At 35.2% G+C, this 22,351-nt stretch overlaps 1 protein-coding gene across 1 annotated transcript in view; it reads left to right on the forward strand.

Moving 5' to 3' along the window:
• LOC104273092 (glutamate receptor ionotropic, kainate 2) overlaps positions 1 to 22,351 on the forward strand; it is a 175,294-nt gene that overhangs the window by 24,356 nt on the left and 128,587 nt on the right. The window contains exon 4 of the mRNA XM_009868298.1: positions 14,975 to 15,198. Coding sequence (XP_009866600.1) covers positions 14,975 to 15,198 — 224 coding nt within the window. The remainder of the gene's footprint in view (positions 1 to 14,974; positions 15,199 to 22,351) is intronic.

The raw sequence follows: 22,351 nt of genomic DNA on the forward strand, positions 1-22,351 counted from the left end.
TTTGCCTTCTAATGCACCAGGTGTGCTGGTGGGACTCAAACCCACTAATGTGCCTCTGTTTCTGGTGAGACTCAAACACACACTTGTGCCTTGGGAGTCCACTGCTGACTGAAGAAAGAGACACTGATAAAGTATAGAATTGCAAAGGGTTTTTTCTTCAGCAATACACATGAGATGCCCCAGCCTAATGCTTGGAAACAGTGATATTGAGGAAAACGGGGTTTATATATTGCAGTACAGTTGTGTAGACTAATCACTTGTGCTAAGGTGTAGGATGATCAGTTACTTTTTTTCTGGTGTAATAAGTGCTTGCAGGATCAGTGTGTGCTTGCCCTGTTCAGGTCGTTCATTACCAGTGTATGTAGTCTTCAGTGTTTGAAACCTGTGCAGGTGGAGTGCTGTGGTGACCAGAACTGGATTTTGGTCAGTTGCTGTTCTGAGAATCTTGAGTTTGTCATTAGGCTTGGGTCAATTTTTTTCCATTTTCTGAGAGCCTTTCTTTGTGATCCACTGATGTTGGTTCTTAACATTTTGCATCTACATTTTTGAAATTAAGATGGAAAGTGTTAAGGACCCCTTCAGAGAAAACTTTCAAGGTCTAGAAGTAATGAAAAAAGAGCTTATTTTGAAAACTGTGAAATTTTAGGTAAAATATCATAAAATAAACTGTATTACAGGGAAATATTTTAATGTGATGTCTTTTATATACTGAGGAAATCTCAATTTGGTATAGAATATATAATAACGTATATTAAATCCTGAGCACTCTCAAATCATTTGTTGGGTTTGTAGTTTGAATAAATATCATTGAGAGGAAGATAAACACTCAACTCAGCAGAAGCTATAACATTTTATCTGTATTTGAATGATTTTCACCCACAGAATCCATAAATCTGTCTTGATTTTGGAGTTCCCAAGATTTCTTTGGTTATAGTTTCCATTACAAAATAACTTGTTGAGCTATAAATCTTTTTACAGTAATTACTCCTTTCCTTGTAGGAGTTCACATGGCATAAATGGAGCAATTTTGCATTACAAATATGTAACGAACGAACTTCGATCGTCCTTTAATACCTAATGTATACTATATAGAGGAGTCTAAGATCCTTTGTAAGAACGAAATTTTCACATTTTTTGTAAACTCTAAAAGACTCGGTTAATTTTTTTTCGAACATTAGTCAAAACTAGCATCTGCAACTAAACCTAAGGCGTCACATGAAAATTTTACCATGCTAAATTTTTTCCATATGTAAAATAAATTTGAAATCTGATCCTTTGGGGAGATGCCGTTTTGAGGGGTAACATTCCATAAACCAAGTAGTGTTTTGGCTAGTCTGCAGATAAGATACAGCTATTGCTTGAACCATCAACTCTGGTGAATAAAAATAGTAAATTGAATTCCTACTGATTTCTGCAGAAGGATTTTATGTTATTTTCTAGTATCATGACATTTTTTGTTTACTTACCCTCTTTGAAAAAAAAGAAGACATAATTCTCCTTTTTTCTGTATGCATTGTATAAGTTTAAAATACTGTTGTCCTTATTTCAATTTCCTTATCTACTTGTATTTTCAGCTTTTTTTTGTTTTATTTATAATTTCTCTCCTTCCTGATTTATCTGTTTAGATGTTGAAGGCCATCTGTTCTGAGTGCATTTTTATTCCTTGGTATACATTTATTTACCTTGGAGGTTAAGCATTACTGTTCTATGCTAAACCATTCTTCTCTGAATTTCCAGTAAACATCATTGGTTATTTTTGTTATTTTGATGATTTTCCAGCACAACCCTCTCTTTAAACAAAGCTACAAATTCACATTATTTAATATTAAAAAAAAGTATTCTAACTCCTTGCGGTTATGCTGTGTCATAATAAAGCATCCAAAATTCTTTGTTAAGTGCCTATATTTTTCATGTGTGTGTTTACTGTTTCGATTATTCATATTATCTTCCAGTTATTATTGTTTGCATGCTTTCTTCTTCTCATTAAAGTAGCGTTTCATTTCTGTGTGATTTCTGTCCTGGGGTCTACAAGGATAATTTAATATGATAATTTGTAATATGCCAGAAAATACCACTTGTGCTTTTTGTGCCTTTCAGTCTAATTGCTAATTTATTAATCCACAACTTCAAGCTCTCTGACCTTTTATTTCCAGTGTCATTTATCCCAAGATGAATAAGCACCAGGTGTCTCCCTGACAAGCAACTACCCATGTCTCTTTTGTTGCTTCAGCTTGTTTTTCACTTTAAGCAAACTGAATTTATTCATAGACTTACAGAACCTCTCTGAAAATTCTTCTCTTGCATGTCTCAATCTGTTAATGTAATTCACTCAAATATGCTGTACTATGCATCTTCCGTTCTTTGTTATTATTATTATTGCTTTAAAGTGAAAGATCAAAGAGATGGTCTTCTACATGAAGACCTCCCCGTCTTTTGGGGACAATCATTTTAGCAGGGCCTGTTGCAATAGGATAAAGAATAACAGTTTTAAGCTAAGTGAGGGTACCTTCAGACTAAATATAATGAAGAGATTTTTTCATGATCGTGAAGGTGGTGAAACAGAGGAACAGATTGTCCATAGAGGTGGTAGGAGCTCAATCCCTAGAAACAGTTAAAATCAGGTTGGATAGGTCTCTGGGAAAGCTGACCTAGTTAAAGATGTCTCTGCTCACTGCAGGGGTATTGGACTAGATAACCCTTGGGCCCTTCAAATGCAAACCATTCTATGGTTCTATGACCACAGGATTATTAGCATCTGCAGCTTTACTACTGCTTCAAACCAGCAGCCAAACATTTGTGTCTATACTCACAAGATGACAATTTGCATTTCTACTTAGTCACTTTCTAATAAAGGCTGCATGTGTTATTCCCATAAAAAAATGTTCAAACAAATCTCAACTCAGAGCAAATGTTATGCAGAAAGTAAACTTCAGATAGAGTGCAGCTGAAAGTATTACAGAAAGCCATGAAAAAATAACCTCAGTTATCTAAAATGTTAAAGAAATCCTAAGCCAGAAGTTTGATTCAAGTGTACAGAATATATGTATTAATTCAGTGAAGGGCATAGCAGAAATATATAGATGAATTCCCTACTAAATGGCAAGCAAAGGATGTATTACTGTTTTCAAGTACGGGACGGATCGAAGATGTAGTTTTCAGCAAATGAGCAGTTGAGAGTGAGCAATTATTTTCCAAAGAGCAAGAGACTTCCATACAATGTACCTTTAGTAAAGCAAGGCCCAGAGATATTTCTAATATTACAGTGAGACACAGAAAACAGTAATGTATACTTTTTTTCTTAATAGATTTTTCTCTTTTTCATTCTACTAGTGTTATTGAAGCCTCTCAGTGAATTGCTAAAGAATTGAACTATTACTTTATGGAGCAATACCCATATTCTGTCTTTTGGCATTCTACAAGATAACTCAGGTTTTTATTTACAATATAAATGAAATTCAGGATGTACACTAAATTACTTTAGTACCAGGATCCCTCATAATTTTCTTTTTTTTTTTTCACGTGTGACCAATCACAGATTCACATGAAATGATGGGGAATAATTTCAAATGTTTCTTGAGAAGTTACTGACAAAGGAATGCCAACACTGGTTCAGAGAGTGTGAGTTAGGGACCAAATATAGTAGAGGCTTGTGGTTGAGAAAAAGACTTCAATGTAGGGTTTGGACTAGCAGTTTACCTGAACTTCAGTCACAGGTCCAGTACATTATTATTGTAGGTTTTATGGATACAGTGGAAGAATGCACTATTGTAATCTAAAAAGGAATATAAGGATATGCTATTACAAAACTAAGTGATTCTTGGAATGTACTAGTTCAAATTAATAGCACACTAGATATTAATACTTTAATCACAATCTTAAAGCATACCAAATACCAAATGTGCATGTTTTCATCACTTGCCCATTCTCACGTAAGGGTTCTCAATCCCCGGGGAGAATATCCTTACTGAATAGTCAAACAAGGGGGAAGCATCTACTACAGTCAGGCTGTACTGTTGGAAAAACTTCTCCAAACTCTACCCAAAATCTTACACCTTTTGTCCTGTAAGGCTGGTATTCGGGCAGGAGGAGGGGTGTGTGCAGCAGAGGTGTGCCTGAGGGTATTGGCCTATCTCAGATGTTTATCGTTGGTGGTGTAATGGGATTTCCCCTTATCTTTTCACGGGTGCATCCTACTAGTTTTACTACTTTTGTGATGTCTAGCACACAAAGGATTGACTCAGCCAAATTAACATATCTCATGAAATCAGTGGTTGAAATGAGATCCAGGCCAAAATGTTTGTTATTTAAGTTTGAGATCCATTTAGATTTTAGTCCTTTGATCTCATTTTTTATAAATCAGGGCTGGGTCGTTTTTCACAATACCCTGTGGGTCATGACAGAAAGGATGTGTCAAGGGGAGACAGAGCTTAGCTGTATTAACACCTCCCTGCATCTCACTTTTGTTCACCAAAGTCTGTTACGGGCGTATCTGCACAAGGCTGGGTGAAATAATTAATATATAAACATATAACATGTTTTAAGTCTAACCAGTACATTCCCCAGTTACTGTTCTAAGCTATTTGGACACGCCTGGCTTATGCACTTGGCTATATAAAATTACTAAGTTTTAGTTACAGATAAAAACTGTACAGTGAATAATTGGAATTCATTTTCACTGCACTGCCAGTGAAGTCAATCATAGGTCATCAAGGCAGCAGTATGGATTTTTTCAAATGTCTTCAAAACATTTACCTCAAGCACCATCTGTGTTTATGGCAATGATTAGAAACTGATTGGATCTAAGGGTAGGGCTGTATTCATAAAAGTGATACATTTTTCATATCTTAGTAGAGTTATCTGATCTTTACAATCATTTTTATTGCTATAATGATAGCAAAGAATGGTAGAAGTAACACAGGGATTATAGTTTCTATATATACATCTGCTGAAGTGAAATACATGTGTAAATTACAATTCTCATAGCAGAGTTAATTTCCATTGGGACTTATCCCTTTTATTAGGTAAATTCACATGTCTGCATTTTTATTTTGTCTCTTCTGTTTCAGAAAAGGTTGGTCATTGGGGTTGGCCCTGTTTGGTAGGAATTAAATTACCTGGATAAAACTAATGAAACAGCTCTCTATTCAAATATGTGCTTTTCCTCCAAGAACGTGATTTGATCTCTTTTCTAATTTTCAGCAAGTTATTTTTAGAACTGAATGTGAATCTGTTTATTCATTCTGTTTCTACAATATCTATACTTCAATGTGCAGTACTTGATCAGTGTAAAGATCAAGCCAAGTTCAGCTGTACAGTGAAAGTTGATTGGTATCAGTTTTGCTAATCTTCCCTCAGTCCTTCTCTGTGCCTACTCAGATCTTACTTTAACTTCATTCCTCCCAGAAGTAATGATTAAGGAGTTCAACTGAATGCTTGGTAGATCAGGCATTCACAATTTCTACTCATAGCTCTGAAAGCAGCACTCTCTGAACATGTTCATAGTAAATGTTGCTATGTAAACTCTACTTGGATTTTCTTCATTTGTAAATAGTAACAGAAGACTCACAGAGGACTTATATAAATCAACTAGGGCATATTCATGAAGCACAATTAACCAAATTAATTCTTAATATTGTTACTTATACTAAAACCTCAAAAAAACCCCAAACATTCAAAAGCTTTATGCTGTAATTCATCTTTCGCTCATCTCCATAGAATTTCAACACATTTCAGAGTGAACATTTAATGGAAGGTAGGGAGGAATGACTGTGGAATCCCAGAGTATGTTAACTTTCAGCAAAACGGCATTTTGCTAAAACAGTTTCAGGATGTGCTGGCAGGAGATGTGTCCCTGGGAATGATGCCCAAAACACAACATCACCCATGCTGTTTGGGGAACTGAAAAGTATTAATTGTGATCTGCTATACTTACAGCATCAAAGCTGATTCTGTTATTTAAGAAAACTTTGCAGAAGTTGAACATTTGGAGTTAAAGAAAAGAAAAAAAATCCCTGCCAGTGCAGCCTTACTTAAGTTTAAAATACACCAAGTGAAACTGATTGTGTACTGGGAAGAAAATGATGTTACTTTGTCACAATAGCTTGACGTTGACTTGCATAGCCAACTTTTATTCTGCTATTGCCTAATCTCTGAGAGCCTGATTAGTAGTAATGTGTGGTAGCTTCCCAAAATGAGTACCTTCTTTTCCTAAGAATGTTAGTGTGAAACAAATATATACAAACACATATACATAGCAATGACTGCATATAGGTACTTTTAAAGAATGAATGTATATATTTGTGTGAATATGTGAGGCATTGTACTCGTAAAGTCCCAGTATAAACTGTGAAACAGTCTAGATATCTGTTAGAATATTTTCCTCAGGACATGGGATATCTAAGGGACATACTATGACAGTGTTTTATATATATTAAAATAAGTAATTTTTTTAAAATAACTTACAAGATTTATTTCCAGGTTATAAAGTTAAGATTAAAAAAATGAAAAGTATTAAGCTTGAAGAATAATTTTTTTTCTTACTTCTTAGTCTGCTCGAGAAGTGTACACAATATTCTTTTATTGGAAATAAAATATTTATAGTATGGAAAATAGGCTGTTAACTAGAAAGCCATTTTGTGTCTGAGACAATGTGGATTTTTTTCTTAAAATTAGAAGACTTGCGTGGATTTATTTTGTTAGATTTTTGTTATGTACATTGGTATGGCAAAGAATGCCACAGTTAATCTAGAATTAAATGTCTTGTCAAAAATGTATCAAAATCTTGTTACATAAAAATCTGCAAGTCATTCTTCGAATGCATGGTAGTTAATTCTTTTTTCAGTTTTTTTTTTTTTTTTGGTCTCTCCTTATCTGGTGGGTACTACAGTCTCTTGATCGTCTCTGTAGCCCTTGGCTGGATTCATTCCAGTATGTCCCTGTCTCTCTTGTACCAAGAAGCCTAGATCTGGTCTTTCCTATTTCTCTAGTCTGTTGGGCTTCTGCTAAATAGCAGTGTAACCCCCTGGTCTGTCAGCCACAACTCCCAGTTTTGTGTAATGTACATACTTGCTGAAGGTGCACTCTGTTCCCTCATCCGGATCATTAATGATTATGTTAAACAGTATTGGTGCTGATGTTGACCCCTGGAGTGGACCACTAATGACTGTTCTCCATCTGAACTTCATATTGCTAATCACAGTCCTTTCAGTCCAACAGCTTAGCCAGTTTGTATTTAACCTCATTGTCCGCCTATTTAGTGTGTACTTCATCAGTTGATCTCTGAGGTCAGTGTGGAAGACGCTATTGAGAACCTTGCTAAAGTCAGGAAAAACAATACTCAGCGCTCTTTACTCATCCACGAAAGCTAGCCATTTCATTGTAGGGAGCTATCAGGCTGGTCAGACAAAATCACCCCTTTATAAATCTGTGATGATAATGTTTAATTATCTTCTTGTCTTAGTACAATTTTTGAATTTGTTTCATCACTTTCCCAGGAATTAATTTGGTGTTGAATGGTCAGTGTTGAAGTGACTTTTTTTCTTTTGGTTCTTAGGAACCTCTCCTGATCCCCATAAACTTTGTAAGATAATTAAGACTGGCTGGCATTAGCCAGCTCCCTCAACATTCATGGGTGCATCCCATGAGGTCCCATGGACTTAACTTATGTGCAGTTCGTTTACATGTTTCTTCACTAGTTCCTCCTCCACTGAGGGCTAGGTCTTCCTTGCTCCAGACTTGCCCTGTAGTCTGAGAGACCAGCCTTCTTACCAGTAAACATTCATGTGAAATATGGTCTTTATCACCAGGTTTCCTGTCCCATCCAGAGCAATTTTACATTTTCTATAGTCTTCCTATTGTTGCTTATGTAGTTCTAACAGCCCTTCTTGTCCATGATGTTCTTCACCAGATTTGACTCCGGATGGATTTTAGCTATCCTAACCTTGCCTTTGTATTGCTGGTCAGTGTTGTTATGTTCCTCCTGGCTCACCTGTTCCTGTTTCCACCCCTGGTATTCTTTCCTATGTCTGTCAGGAGATCGGTGTTCAGGGAGGCCTCCTACCATCTGTTCTTGACTTCCTGAATGTGGGGATAGAAGATTTTTGAGCCTGGAGGAGGTCATCCTCATCCTTGAAAATCAACCACTCTCTAGGTCCACTTTTCTCTCCAGAATCATCTTCCATGGGATTCCTCCAAGCAGGTCTCTGAAAAGGCCAAAGTCTGTTTTTGTGAAGCCTGGAATTATAATCCTGCTTTTTTCCATCTTGCCTTCCATCAGGATCCTGTACTTCACTGCAGACAAGGCGACTGCCAGTCTTCCCATCCCAGACTGATTTATTTCTGTAACTGTGAGGTTCAGCAAAGCATCTCCCCTTGTTAGCTACTTCATCACTTGTGTCCAGAAGTCTACAGTCTAGCATTATTACAGTCTAGCAACCTCCAGAATTGCTTGTGCCCTGCTGTGTTGTCCTTCCAGCAAAGTAGGAAAGTCCCTGACAAGGAGAAGGACAAGGATCTGGGAACATAAGGGGTCTTGTAGTTGTCTGTAGGACCTGTTCACATAATGCATTGCACTGAGAGCATTGCAATGCTTCATTCTCTCAGGGGAAGACATGTTTCTATTCATTACACACAAAAAAAGGGTCCATGGTATAGGAAGAAGGAGGAGCCTTTCCACAGAAAGGATCTGCACAGCATGTCAGGATCTGGAATCTGTCTAGGACTGCACATAAGCAATGTTCCCTGTATCAGAAGTGATGTGAGACATATTTGACATTTGTATTCCTCTTTTTATTGTATCTTAGAATCATAGAATGGCCTAGGCTGGAAGGGACCCTAGAGATCATTTTAATCCAGTCTCCCTGCTGCCAGGGACGCCACCTGTCGACTGGATCAGGCAACACATGGGGACTGAATGGGAATCGAACCTGCCACCTTGGCGTTGTTAGCGCCACACTCAACTGACTGAGATAACTTATTAAAATAAATAATATATTAGGCCATTGGTTGTTGGTCCTTTTTCACTTATATCCAGAAAGAACCCTGCATTGTTTCTCTCTTACGTCAGACACATCCTGATTTTGCAGACATACATGGCTTGTGATCACTTCCATTTAATGTGCAAAGTTCAGCTAACTTGTCATAGATTATAGTGTGAAAATTAATGCAAAATCTATTTTTAAAAATAATATAACAAATCCATAACTTTTTGTAAACTATTGCTTCCTCTTAAAAATATACGAAAAAAAATGTTCAAGTGAGAAGGTGTGACTGAAATTTGAAACTTAAATTGGGTGAAAAATACACATTTGGATGAGGCCACAGAGTATCCTTCATACTGGTAAGTAAGAGATGTTATGATTGATACAAAATTGCATCTACAGTTACGTGCACCCTCCTCTGCTTATAGCATTTATTTTGCCCAGTGTCCTGACTTCCTTCTTAGACAACAAGAAACGTCTAGTGAGTTGTAGAAGGGTGAACAAAATGCAGTTATATTTAGACCATCAGGACTGAGTTGTAGATAGCATCTTACTGAACTATAAGATTGGTTTGGCTTTTTTTTTTTTGCTATAAAATAGTATACATTAATTTCTTCAATTATTTGAAAACATTTTAAATGTTTATATCCACAGGTCCTGGAAGTAATGAGATTTGCAACGTAATTATGACTAATGTGAAGAATCACTTCTTTGTTTCTTGTTCTGAGTTTGGTTTATTTCTACTTTGAATAATTTAGTATCATCCATAAATGTTACTTAACTGTCTATCCACTTTCTAATTAAACAATAATGAGGCTATGAATTTGTCTACATCTGCCTGTCATGTTGATCAATCTTTTTTCTTGTTATATCGTGTGTCCCTATTCATTATTTATTTGTACCCCTCTGTTGATCCTTGTCTTCTAGAATCAAGCAGAACTTCACATAATATAATGAATAAGTTATAACGGTACTATTATTTTTAGGTATTTCATAGATTTCATCTTATAAATAGCGCAACATATTAACTCAACCACCACAGATTTCAACTTTAGCATTTGCATTTTTTTTTTTAGATCTGGATCTCTAGGTAGATGATCTTGTTGGTCCCTAGATCAAGACCCTCCTCTAAAGACTTGAGGGCTTGTGGTTGACACAACTATTAGTTACCACAGCTCTTCAAGACTTTGCCAAGAAAAGTATTAGCCATGCTAACATAAGGATGCCTGAAAAATGAAACATCTCAGCAGTCAGAAACAATTTCGTAACTTGAGCCAGTACCTACTGAAACTGTCAGCTTTCCAGGACCTGCAAGAAGATTATCAAGAAGATGCATCCAGGCTTTTCACAGTGGTGCCTGGCAGGAAGACAAGAGACAATGGGCACAAATTGAAAACCTCCAAGTATGGAAATTGCAAAAGCTCTCTGAACAACCTGCTGTGCTGCTTCTCTGTAGAAACTTTTTCACTATGTGGACAGAGAAGCAGCGGAACAAGTTATTCAGGAAGGTCTTCATCCTTGGAGATTTTCAGAGACCAACTGGTAAAGAGCAAAGCAACCTGCTCTGATGTAAGTGGCTAGTTAAAATAAAAATAGCAATAGAGCCTTAATAAAGCCCTAGTGCTTTCAAAAGGAAAGGATGATCTTGTGTCAAGACAACAAAGCTTTTCACAGGGTGTAAAATTTTCTATTATGTACTTAAACAAAGCGGTTTAGGATAGATCAAAAGCTTAAAGAGAAGATACAGATCTTAGTTTTTCAAATCAGTGGCAGGGAAACGCACTTCTGTGAACAGGAATAATGGATAAGCTCTCTGTGCATTAAAAGCCTGTTAGATGGGTTTAAAGAATTGACGCTGGGCATTAGCCTTCCTCTTTTTAGCTTGGGGATGCATTTTCTCCAGAGGGAATGTAACTGAAATTCAGCTCTCAGGCTAACAATCCCAAAGATTTGAAATGGCTGAAGAAGTTTGCATATTGACTTAGGATCTTAGGCTGAAGAGCAGACATAGCGGTTTATAAAGAAGCCTTATGAATTTTTCTTTAAAAAAAATAACTTCCTTTATGTATAAAAATAATTACAGGCAGTGAGTGTGTTGTTGTCCATATAGAAGTAAGATTACTAAAATGCATTTTCAGTGTATATGCATACTTTTGTGTATATTACACAATCATAATATGAATGTATTGACTGATTGTGTGGACAAATGAGAATGGATATAATTTGTATGATTCTCCCTGCATGTTTAATATAAATACTCATGGTTCCTAAATCAATTCAAAATACTAGCAGAAAAATTCTTGTAGAAGACTCCGTTTACATAGGCTAAAATCTCCTTTATTGCGGTGGAATACTCTGTAGTTGTAGAGTCTAGTTAAAAAATAACTATTAGCCATTTCGCTGTTGCTATGTCTAGGTTGTTTTTCATTCCTTTGAATAAAACAGTGAGATAAGATTTTCAGAAAAGGATCATCAAAAGAAAATTCAATCAATGTTGATTTTCCTTTCCTCAATGTTATTAGTAGAAGCTATTAAATGTTTTTGAAATTCAATTTCCCTCAAAATTAATGTGTCAGTTTCTCTGGGTTATGTTTTATAGAGTTAATTTTCACACACAAAGTATCAATACTTGCAAATGCCAACCTACTAAACATGCTACGGCTCATGTACTACTCAACATTTATGCACAGATTTCCTGTTGAAGTTATTTGTAGCTGCATGCATAGACTGAATTCAGCATAATTTTAAAACTTATCTCCTTATAAGTTAGGTACCAGATTTCAGGTCTGTGCAACTGAAAATAGAAAAATCCTCCCTTTTATTCTTTAAATGTTAAACTACTTAAAAGTCAGTCAACAAGCTGCTTTGAAGTGAAATGTAAATGGTGAAGCAAAGGAGGGAGATTTTAGAATGCCTTAGTGGTTTCTGTAGGAGAAATAAATCATGTATACCTTGAGTTGTTTGTTGGTGAGTGAACACTGTACAACTGCACACGGCAGAAAGACAGAGAAACCTTTATGTGGCTGTGAAGAGGTTATCTGCAGCCCTCATAGGTCTCAAAAAGAAGGGAAAACCTGGCAATCCCTGCTCACAGAGTTCTAAATTAATGTAGAAATTAGACCATACTGAGAGTGCATATGCTAGTATCAAAGGACAGATTATCATTAACCTTTAAGATGGAGGATCAAGTATTATTGAGTAATCTCCAAAATATCTGATGTATTTTGAGAAAGTAGAGGGGGAATAACTGTCGGTGGTTCCGTTGACTTTGCAAAGTGTCATGTAGAGTACAATGCATACTGTTTCTTCCCCATTCTTGTCCTGGACAGTCTCTTTCCTGCTAGAGAACCTCTTTTTGAAAAACTGTCAAAATGGATGCAGAATGTAAGTGCCATTCTGCAGTTTATTGTGCCATAATTTAGAATGCTGAAGTAAATGCAAGACTGTGATTTCCTCACTCTTGACATACTTAAAGTAAGAATTTATTGTGAGGGATATTTTTCCCAAGTGTCTGTCAACTACTGTTGGCATTATTGTCTGCAGTGTACCCCTTCATCACGTGGTATGGCTGCTGGTCGTGTGCTGTACAACTCTTCCATTTTACTCAGGACTGTGCCTTGTGTTGGAATGTCCTTTTCACTCTTATTTCTAATTGCCATTGTAACCTTTAGTTGGTGCAGAATTTTTCTCTGTAGTTACTAGCTTATACTCACGCCTTCATCTCAAGTTCTCTAAGGTCAAGAGTAAATGCTTTTTAGAATTATACTTTTAGATAGGTAAAGCTTTTTTTTTTCTTTAAAGAAACCAGAATCATATGTAATGCCTTCTAAAAAATGGAATAATATATCATTGCAATGTGAGACAAATATTCTTTGTTATGGAACTTATCAGAAAGCTATTCAAATATATACTCATTTGTTAATGTTGCGAAATGCAGATTGACAAAATCCTGACTTTAGAGCATTCCTTTGCAGTTCATCCTGAGAATTCTCTTATTGGTATTTCTTCATTGTGGAAGAGTGTAGGACAGCCTAGTACTCCACTTTTGGAAACTTTGCATCTTATTTCTCTTACATTCATATAGTGCCATTTCAGAATGAAAAAATTGCCAAGAGATTGAATATCTTGGAGATAACATATATTAGCCAAAGCAGTTATTTGTGGTAGTATTACATTTTCATGTCAGTCACTCTAGAACTTTTTTATTTCCTCAGTCAGTAGACACTCTGGATCCCTTTTTTCTTCTCTAGTGAATATAATAGTTCAAGAATATTGAAACAATTACTAAAGATCTGAAGAAAATCTTGAGATAGCAAGATAGGGACCTATATTTTGGATCTATGTCTCCCAGACTGGAATTTCTGATTGTCCTGTTCTCTCATATGAGGCATGCTTTATTTCTTGTTCAGTCATTTTTCTAATATCATCTGCAACTTCCCTAGAGCTTTGCTGCACTGGCGATAGTTACTCACTTGTATATCGTTTTGTTTTTATCTAATGACCAGGAGTTGTATTTCCTACAGTATTTGTTAAGAGAAATAGTTTAAGAGAAATCATTTGTTATTCATTAAGGCTCTGTTAATATTTTAAGATCAAAATTCACAACTGCCAATAGTCTTCCAAAAGATGTGTTTTCTCTGTCTTTGGGCAGCTGTTTCTTCTGATACTGTCTAGTGAGTTGACTTCAGACTTTTAGGGTAAGGATTTCTAGTTGCCTCAAGAACTCATAGCTTGAGTTGTTATGTTTCTTAAATTTCTACATGTTGTCTCATAATTTTAATCCAAATTAGTTTCTTATGTTACTACATTCTTTATGCATCACGTGGAATATCATCGGTAACATACAATATATAAAAACTCAGCTGCTGTGGAATAAAGCCTTGGTGGTCTGATTAATACATATAAATTCTGAATACCGATAGAAATTAAGCATATGTCATATTTTTTGACTGGTAAACCCTTATCAGGTAAAATGAACAGTGGCAACAGAGTTTCATGTTGCAATGCAGAACTACTTTATGAGAGTAGATCTAATGATATGATAAATGTTCATAACAACATTAAGTTGTAGCAGAATTTTGTGAAAGGTGAGAAAACAAAAAAAAAGGGAACATTGAAATGTTATAACATTGTGTTGAATTTTGTGTGTGACACAGTATGCAAATACCAACTGAGAAGAATAAAATACATAAATATATGAATTCATATGTTTTTATTGGTAATAAAAATCTCTAGATCTTGGCTTAGAATAGTAATCCTGACAATGGTGTAATCTGAAGATATGTCACTTGGATAACAGTATTTCGTGGTAGCTATACCATTTCTGTCATTACATTACCTGTGTTTATACATGATTTAGAAGGAATTCTTAGTTTACAGCTTGCCAAGTCTTGTAGTGTATAATAGGCAGTTATCTACAAGTTTCATAGTGATTTCCACAAATCAGTAAGGACAGTTTTACTTTGTTAGTAGTTACTCCCTGTAGCAACCTTTCAGGAGTAGCACTTTCTATTTTAATATATTCTTCATTTTTCTTACCAATATTTGTGCTAAAATAAGCAAAACTACTTCCTGGAACTTTCCCTGCACTTAGATAAGCATATTCACATTTGATTCACTAATATATCACCTTCTAAAAACACAGTGAAGGACTGACAAAGATACATGTTGCCATGTATATTTTGAAAAGTTTTAAAAGACATGACAATGGATGTTCATGTTTTCTGCAAGATGCAGTTTGTTTGGGTTTTTTGCTTCTCTAACTGTAAAACTGTTTTTAATTTTTTTTTAATGCTGCTATGTCAGTTTAGCAAACAGGAAGTAGAATAAACCTGTGTCATTACTTCAAGGTAGAAGAGAGCTTTAAATTTCAGCCAACCTAGTACTAAAACAAACCTCCTCCATGTACAGTTTGTGTTTTGCCTATTCTGATTGTCTTCTTCAACTTATTTCTCCTGACTTATGGCCTGTTTCTCTTCTTGTATTTCTGTTAACAGAAAGCTGACCTTGCAGTTGCACCGTTGGCAATTACCTATGTTCGAGAGAAGGTCATCGACTTTTCCAAGCCCTTTATGACTCTTGGAATAAGTATTTTGTACCGCAAGCCCAATGGTACAAACCCGGGCGTCTTCTCCTTCCTGAATCCTCTCTCCCCTGATATCTGGATGTATATTCTGCTGGCTTACTTGGGTGTCAGTTGTGTGCTCTTTGTCATAGCCAGGTAACATGTCAACTTTTGTGATTTTTTTGGCAATTGTTATCATCTTTTTCTTACTAATAATTGTCAAAAGTCACAAAAATTTTCTTACTTTGATACTCTTATATTTTAACTTCATTATGTACAGAAAAATAATTAACGATGAGGGTTCTCACTATTAATTTTCTCCACTGCTATACTAAGTCTCCAGTTTATAATCTAAGTCTTGAGTATACTAGCTAGCTTTCTTCTTTTATTTACAAATTTAGAGACGCTAGAAAGTTTATGATATGTCTTTTCAAACTCTGCTGTGTTTAGAAAGATAGGGTTTTACTTTGTTAGTCTGATTTCATTTAATACTATGGTGCTAAATCTCAAATTGAGTACTTAGCTGCCCATGTTAATCCTAGACGTCCGAATTGGCCTCTACCTGTTATAAAGCAGGTTACTTTGTGTAGATTAGTATCTTAGAAGTAGGGTAACAATATTTAGGTTTTAATTGTGTGCTAGGTAAAATCCCCGAGATACCTCACATAATTTAAAGTCCCAGCCTGGAATGTATTTGGAACTACATTTGGTTGAGCTGTCAGAGTTAAGGAACTCAATATGGCAAGTGCAACATTGTAATTTGATTTGATATATAGGACTCTTCAACATAGACAATCAAGAAAACATCTTTTTTTTTCAAAAATTTCCATTATATTTACCTTCTCCTTGTTAAATAATTAAGACTGACTCCAGATGTTCACAGAAATATAGTCTTACATGTTGCAACAGACTTTCTCTGTGACAGCAAAAACAATCAGAACAGTAAATCAGCAGTTTCCAGGGGTGTAAATGTAATGTTTTGCAGATTCCTTCTACTAGTCACTTTTAAATATTTTAAAATCAAATACATATAAACTATATTGACTTTTATCTCTTTAATAAGTTTTTTTTTAATGTTTGACTTGCTAATGCAATCTCACTTCAACCCCAAGATTTTTATGATTTTATTCTGTGCTACACAATAGAGTCTTCATATTTTTCTTTTCCAGTTGTGCTGTACTTGGTGTCAGGGTTCTCTATCTTTCTTTGATACTATCCCCTTCATTTTTTAGAAGTTATTACCTCTACCCTTAGAGCAACAATATATTTTTAGAAACTGTTATAAAAGATTTTTAGCAAGATCACTTGTACATAAAGTACAGGAAGTATTGAAGTAATATAGGTAACATTGAAACATATTCTGTAATGAATAACGTTGCTTGTGTGCCTTTTTTAAAAGTCTGCTTTAAGGGGCAGACTTATGATGAAAGTTTATTGAAAAAACGGTAGATTTTAGTGGACTTTATAACCAGAGAGTAAACTTATTTCTGAGGTGTTCCTGTGATACAGATACTTCTGAAAGTACAGCCGAGTATAAATCACAAATGTTATCTCCTGAAACACCTCATGTAAAATATTTATGGTATGTTCAAAAGTTTTAACCCTATCATTATCACTGAAGGTCATTTTCAGAATGATGCACAGTGCTTTTGACAGGCAGCTCCCAGTAATGTTAGTAGGAGTTGTATGGCTGAGCTCCTACTTATGCTTTGAAAATGCATCTTTTCATATTTTTTAGGAAGCATTTTGTATCTATCCAGTCACTTGTGGTCTCACTAGCAGAACTGGAAAGACTGTTTATTTTTAAACAGAAGTGCCAAATAATAGTCCAGCATTGCTAAACCTTTCTCACTTGTCTGTTTTTGTGACCAGCACCATAATTCCTTGTGTGCTTGGAAGCATTATCTTCATTGTAAAGCAATATGAAATACGTTTTATACTGAGCAGAGTAGTTTGATTTTTATAGAGTTGTATAAAATACCTTTTTTACACCGAAGTTGATATCAACCTTCAGATCTGGAAATTTTCAATACCTCTTAACTTGTACAGTCAAATACTGATAACATATTTAAAAATAAAATGTCTAGGATTATATTAGAGAGTCTACAGATTTTACTCCTAATGCAGAATGACTTAATTATATGTGAGAATGCTTTCTAACACTATAGTTCATATAGGGAAGCAAGTCTAAGTTACAAATGTAATCTTCTGCTGAATATTAAAGAAAGAAAAGGAAAAACTAAGAGCCTCTTGCAAATATAATTCAAAAAATATATCTGTCACATAAAGGGAGATACTGCTAACTGAAGTGTGGTAGTGAAAAGGACATTGCAGCATAGTGCTGAATTTGAGTTTTCAGCATAGATTATAAGTTTCGTGCAGCTGATGATCTTTTGCAGTCCTGGTGTAATGAAACTGTTGGACTGTATGCCACTAAATTAATAGGTTCCACCTACAGTGTCTTATTAAGAAGAACTTTATTTCATAACAATCCTTCCATAATGAATGTTTAACTACCAGTGTTTCATAATAATTACTATGTGTTTCATAAGGTGTATCTATGTTTGGAACAGTACTTAGTATGTCTTTTATTATATGATGTTTTGTAATTACAACTCATCAGTTTATTCAGTGTAGAATAATTATTTTTAGATTTAAACCTCCTATTTTTGTGTCAAATGTTTTGTGATTTTACTGTTTTATCACGTGTTCCAAGCAGTGTTGGAATGTAAGATATTGGTTCATTGAAAACGGGAAGTAGAATTCTGTTGTGGCACTTGTATTTCACCCTTTAATTAGTGATATAGTCATATTTAGGGGAAGATTAAGATATTAGTAAAAGGTTCCAGAATCTTTGAGAGAAAATTGCTGAAACGACTTTCATAGAGTAATGTATTAGACATAAATGGGGGAAAAATGTAATATAAATCTTTATTAGTCTTGTCCTTTGAAAGAATGTTGGATTTACCTTCCAATTTGAGACCCGGATACAAAGAGCTGGAATCTTTGCCTACTCAACAAGACAAAAGCTAGGAGAGGTTCATTTGTTAACCGGAAGGTTTTTTTACACCATTTTCTTCTTGTAGTCCCCTCAAAAATGATGAGTCATCTGTTTGTGAGACACTACAGATTTTCATTGTGGATAGGATGAACATCTATGTGTTGTAGACAGTGTTTTCTTTAATTGTCATTCTTTGTTGGGAATTTTAATAGGCTGTGAGTTCTCCATATATATGAAAATATCTTAATCTTGTTTGTTGTCATTGTTGAATCTAAGTAGTTATGGTGGTTAGTCTTTGAAAATTCCTTTCTTTGTTGTCCAGGCTGATGATTGATAAATACAGTCTGCTTGACACTAAGCCTGTTACTTTTCTGCGAACTGAGAAATCCACAGCATTTTTTTCTTTTGTGGCAATGGTAATAGAACTGTTTCTGATGCTATCTAGCAGTCTTTGTGTCACCCCTAGCAGGTTCTTGTGTCAGCTGATGTCTTGTTGCATTCCAATTCCAATATCCGCCTTTTATGCCTCTGCCTTTACTTGTTTCTTTGATTTAGAACCCCAGTTAAATTCCACTTACATGTGACTAGAAGGAAAACTAGGACTGGATTTAAATGTGCCAACCCTTTTTTTTTATACTGTCAAGTATAGAACATTTTCTGATCTGTATAGTGCAAAATCTTGATTAATGAAATTTATTTTCATTTTCGTCTGTTGGACAAGCTCCTGTTTTTTTCTAAGAAACATGCTGATTTCATACAGTATTGTATACCAACTTCATAGACACATATTGTCCCTTTTTCTCCACTAGTCTGTGTATTGAAACAGCTGCTTCCTGTTGTTGATCTCTGCAAAATCTGACATGTTTGTAACTGAGGAGGATGCTTGCGGTTCTGCATAGGCAATATAAAGAAAATCAGTTTCATACTTTAAAAAATGCTAAATGTGTTTGATTGACATAGGTCTTCCAACTTATTACTTCTAAAATTAATAATCCTCAACTGGGATTCCTCATATTTGTAATATATTTTCTAGAGTCTCCTAAGTGTGATTTTAAACATCTATGTCTTCATGAATCTTTTCTGAAAACTCAGATTGGAGGCTAAAGCCCTTGAGTATTTTTATCCAATCGTTTTCTGCCTGATTTACTGAATTTCCAGTTATTCTCTGCAAGCTGAAATCTTTTTCTGTATAGTAAGGCCTGTTTGCTGTGAACATGTCTGTCATAAAGGAATTTACTAAGTGACCTATCTTCATAACTGGAAGGGATGTACCTGCCTCAGCATGATGCTTCAACTTTACAGACTAGCTGTGAAGCAGATAAACTACTCTGGATAAAGTGGTCCACTGACGAGCTCTTATTCTTCTCATGCTGAGCTGTTTGGAGTATCAGTGAATATTGTGTAAACATACATTAAACTGTGCTCATCATCCTAATTGTGACTATAAAGTCATGAGTTATCACATTAAAGGGCTTGATTCACCTTTACTTGTACCACATTCTGTAATTTAGGACTTCCTGCATTTTCCTCCCTTCAGTAGAGTTACGCTAACCTACTTCTTCTAAGTCAAGCTTTTGTGCTGGCTTCAGCTGTCAAAGCATTTAGTATCAACTGTTTTTCCATTTCCTTGTAAACAGTGATAAAAGCACATTGAACATTGCCTCATAACTAAATTACATTTTTCTCTTACCAGCTGGAATAAAACATAATAAAAGAAGACAAGGGTTTTAAAAATGTCTCCACACATTTATCTTAATCTTTTCTCTGTGAAGAAGCTTAGGAATAGCCTGATGCTTCATACTAGAGCAGACGCCTGACCAGTATCTCTCTCTGGAGTGCATGCATGCCCTTTTATGTTTCAGTCTTCATTTTTATTTCGTATTACTTGATCATCTAATTTCTGTCCTTGAGCTTGTCTGATTGATTTTCAAGCTAGTCCTTGAAAACTATCTTGATGGAATGGCAGAATGAGAAGGAACTACTTTTCCAGCTACTATGGAGTTCTGCTTACTAAATTACTATATTGATATTTATTCAAGTAGGAAGTTAACATGTTTGTTCTTTATTCTTAATAAGCATTCTTCCTATGAGAATTTTATCTCCTGAGGCCTCCTTAGAGAACCACAGCATATGTTATGAGGCTTTTTCAGGAATGGATTCATCATCCAATAGGGCAACCCAGACGGCAACCCTGAAATCTACTTCCCTTGCTATCCTACAATTTTAGGATTGTTTTGCCTCAGTTGTAATGCAAGTGGGGATATTGTCACTTGACTGTAAAATACTGTGTAAACAGACAAGGATAAAAGTATGACAAATTTACGTACTTTCTAAAACTGTTCCATAACAACAATTTCATAAGCCAGATATTTTTAGTTAAACCAAGTTGCAGATTATGACCCTTAGTTAATTGCTTCTAAAACATTCAGTATAATCTGCTTCTTTTTGTATAATTTTTCCAGTTGAAGAACAAATCCTTTTTAACGCTAGAGATCATCTTTATTGTGGGCAGAGAGCAACTGTGCCAGCCTCTGGAACACAGGGATGTTTTGTCGGCTGAACGAGGCAGATTGCACAACAAGACTTTCTTCTCTGTCCTTGATGGCTTTTCTAGCTTTTATTAACAGATATGTTTGTGTAGCTGTACCAAGAAATCCTAGTATTATGTGAGAGTGTTCTAGAAAGCTTACTTTCTGAACTAAATTTCTTCTCCTTTACATTAGAGCTGGAAAATTTTTGTTTTATATTTCTATCCTATAAACAGTATTTCAATAACTGAGGGTAATATTAAGAATATGTCAGTTAATTCCAAATTTTGTGCACTCATGGGCAAATTATTACGTACACGCTTTTCACTTAGTCTATCATGCTATATGTTATAGCAATGAAATTTTCACTCATTTGCCTGGACAGCAGTCACTGAAAATATTGTAAGCAAGACTTGTAAATGGTATTTCAAATATGCTCAGTTATTTCTGAGTCTCATTTTTCACAAAATATGGATGACAGCTTTAAATTGATTAAACAGAATGGGAGTTTACTGTGCTGTATGCAAATAATACCATAAATCTGCATAACCTGACATAGTATTTAAGCTTCATTTATGGTGGTAAACACAGATATTTTATGTTCCATCTTTTCTCTATATCAGAAATGTGAAATGTACTGGAATTATAATGCATTTTTATGATAATCATCTAAATTGTGTAAGTATTTTGAGAAGTTACAGTGCAGATCACAATCAGTGCTATAAAATCTAAATGTAGATGAAGGTATATGGCTGAAACAAAGACACATAGCAATGAGTTAAGCAGCAATTTCTCACTTTGCATCTTGACACTCATTAGGATGCTTTGATGTCTCTGACCACTTCCACAAGTGATTTATCAGTTTCAGTTTATATCAGTTTCAGTTTACCAGTTTTGGTTTGTAGAATTTCTACTATATAAATAAACAACTCAGGAGAGACTATTCATCCTAATTCCTCAAGATTCTCTTGAATCATTTCTGAATACTCTCAATCTCCTTCAGCTGTTCAAGGACAGAAAAGAGTGCTGAGGTCTCCAAGTCTACATACAAATAGAGCATCTACATAGTAGCCTCTATTAAAATACAGTTAGAGATTGCAGTAAGAGAAAAATTCTTATCTTTGACTCTTTTTAGCATGAATAACCTCCTTAGATGTTAAGGGGGAAAAAATACTCTAAAGCCTTATTATATTGCCAGTAGACTGATGTGACATCCTCAATACTACTTATCATGCATCAAATGTAAGAAGAAACTACTGCCAGCAAAACTACTGCAATGTTTAAGCTAAGGATGGATGAAGAACTTGTAACTCATCTGCCCTAGCAGTCCAACAGAAGATATAGTACCACTCATCAGCTAAAACTCCATATGCACTTGGAAGAAAAAAATATTCTCTCTTCAACACAATTAGTCAATTTTGGATTCTTCTGCCAAGAAATAGATTATTTTTGTGTGTGTGGAGGTCTAGCCAGACTTTGTCTTCTGCAGAGCTAAGATATGTGTGGGGCCTTCTTAGGAGATAAAGCAGCAGGTCTGGTGACTTCTGCATAGGGAAAACACCTTATAATATGCATCTGTTTGTACTACTTGTTCCATCAATATGTTTTATGTTAATGCTTGTAACTTTGTAGTTTAACCTAGTGAGAAAATGGCTTTTGTTTGTTTGTTTGTTTATTTTTCTATGAAGAGTATATCTGTGTCTTTAAGGTGTGTAAAACTGGGCCGGAAAACTCTTTCCATCCTTTCTCTTAATTTTTTCTAATCATTCTGAAGGCCATC

Source organism: Apaloderma vittatum, unplaced genomic scaffold, assembly GCF_000703405.1.
Source record: "Apaloderma vittatum isolate BGI_N311 unplaced genomic scaffold, ASM70340v1 scaffold8084, whole genome shotgun sequence".
In the NCBI taxonomy this organism is placed as follows: Eukaryota; Metazoa; Chordata; class Aves; order Trogoniformes; family Trogonidae; genus Apaloderma; species Apaloderma vittatum.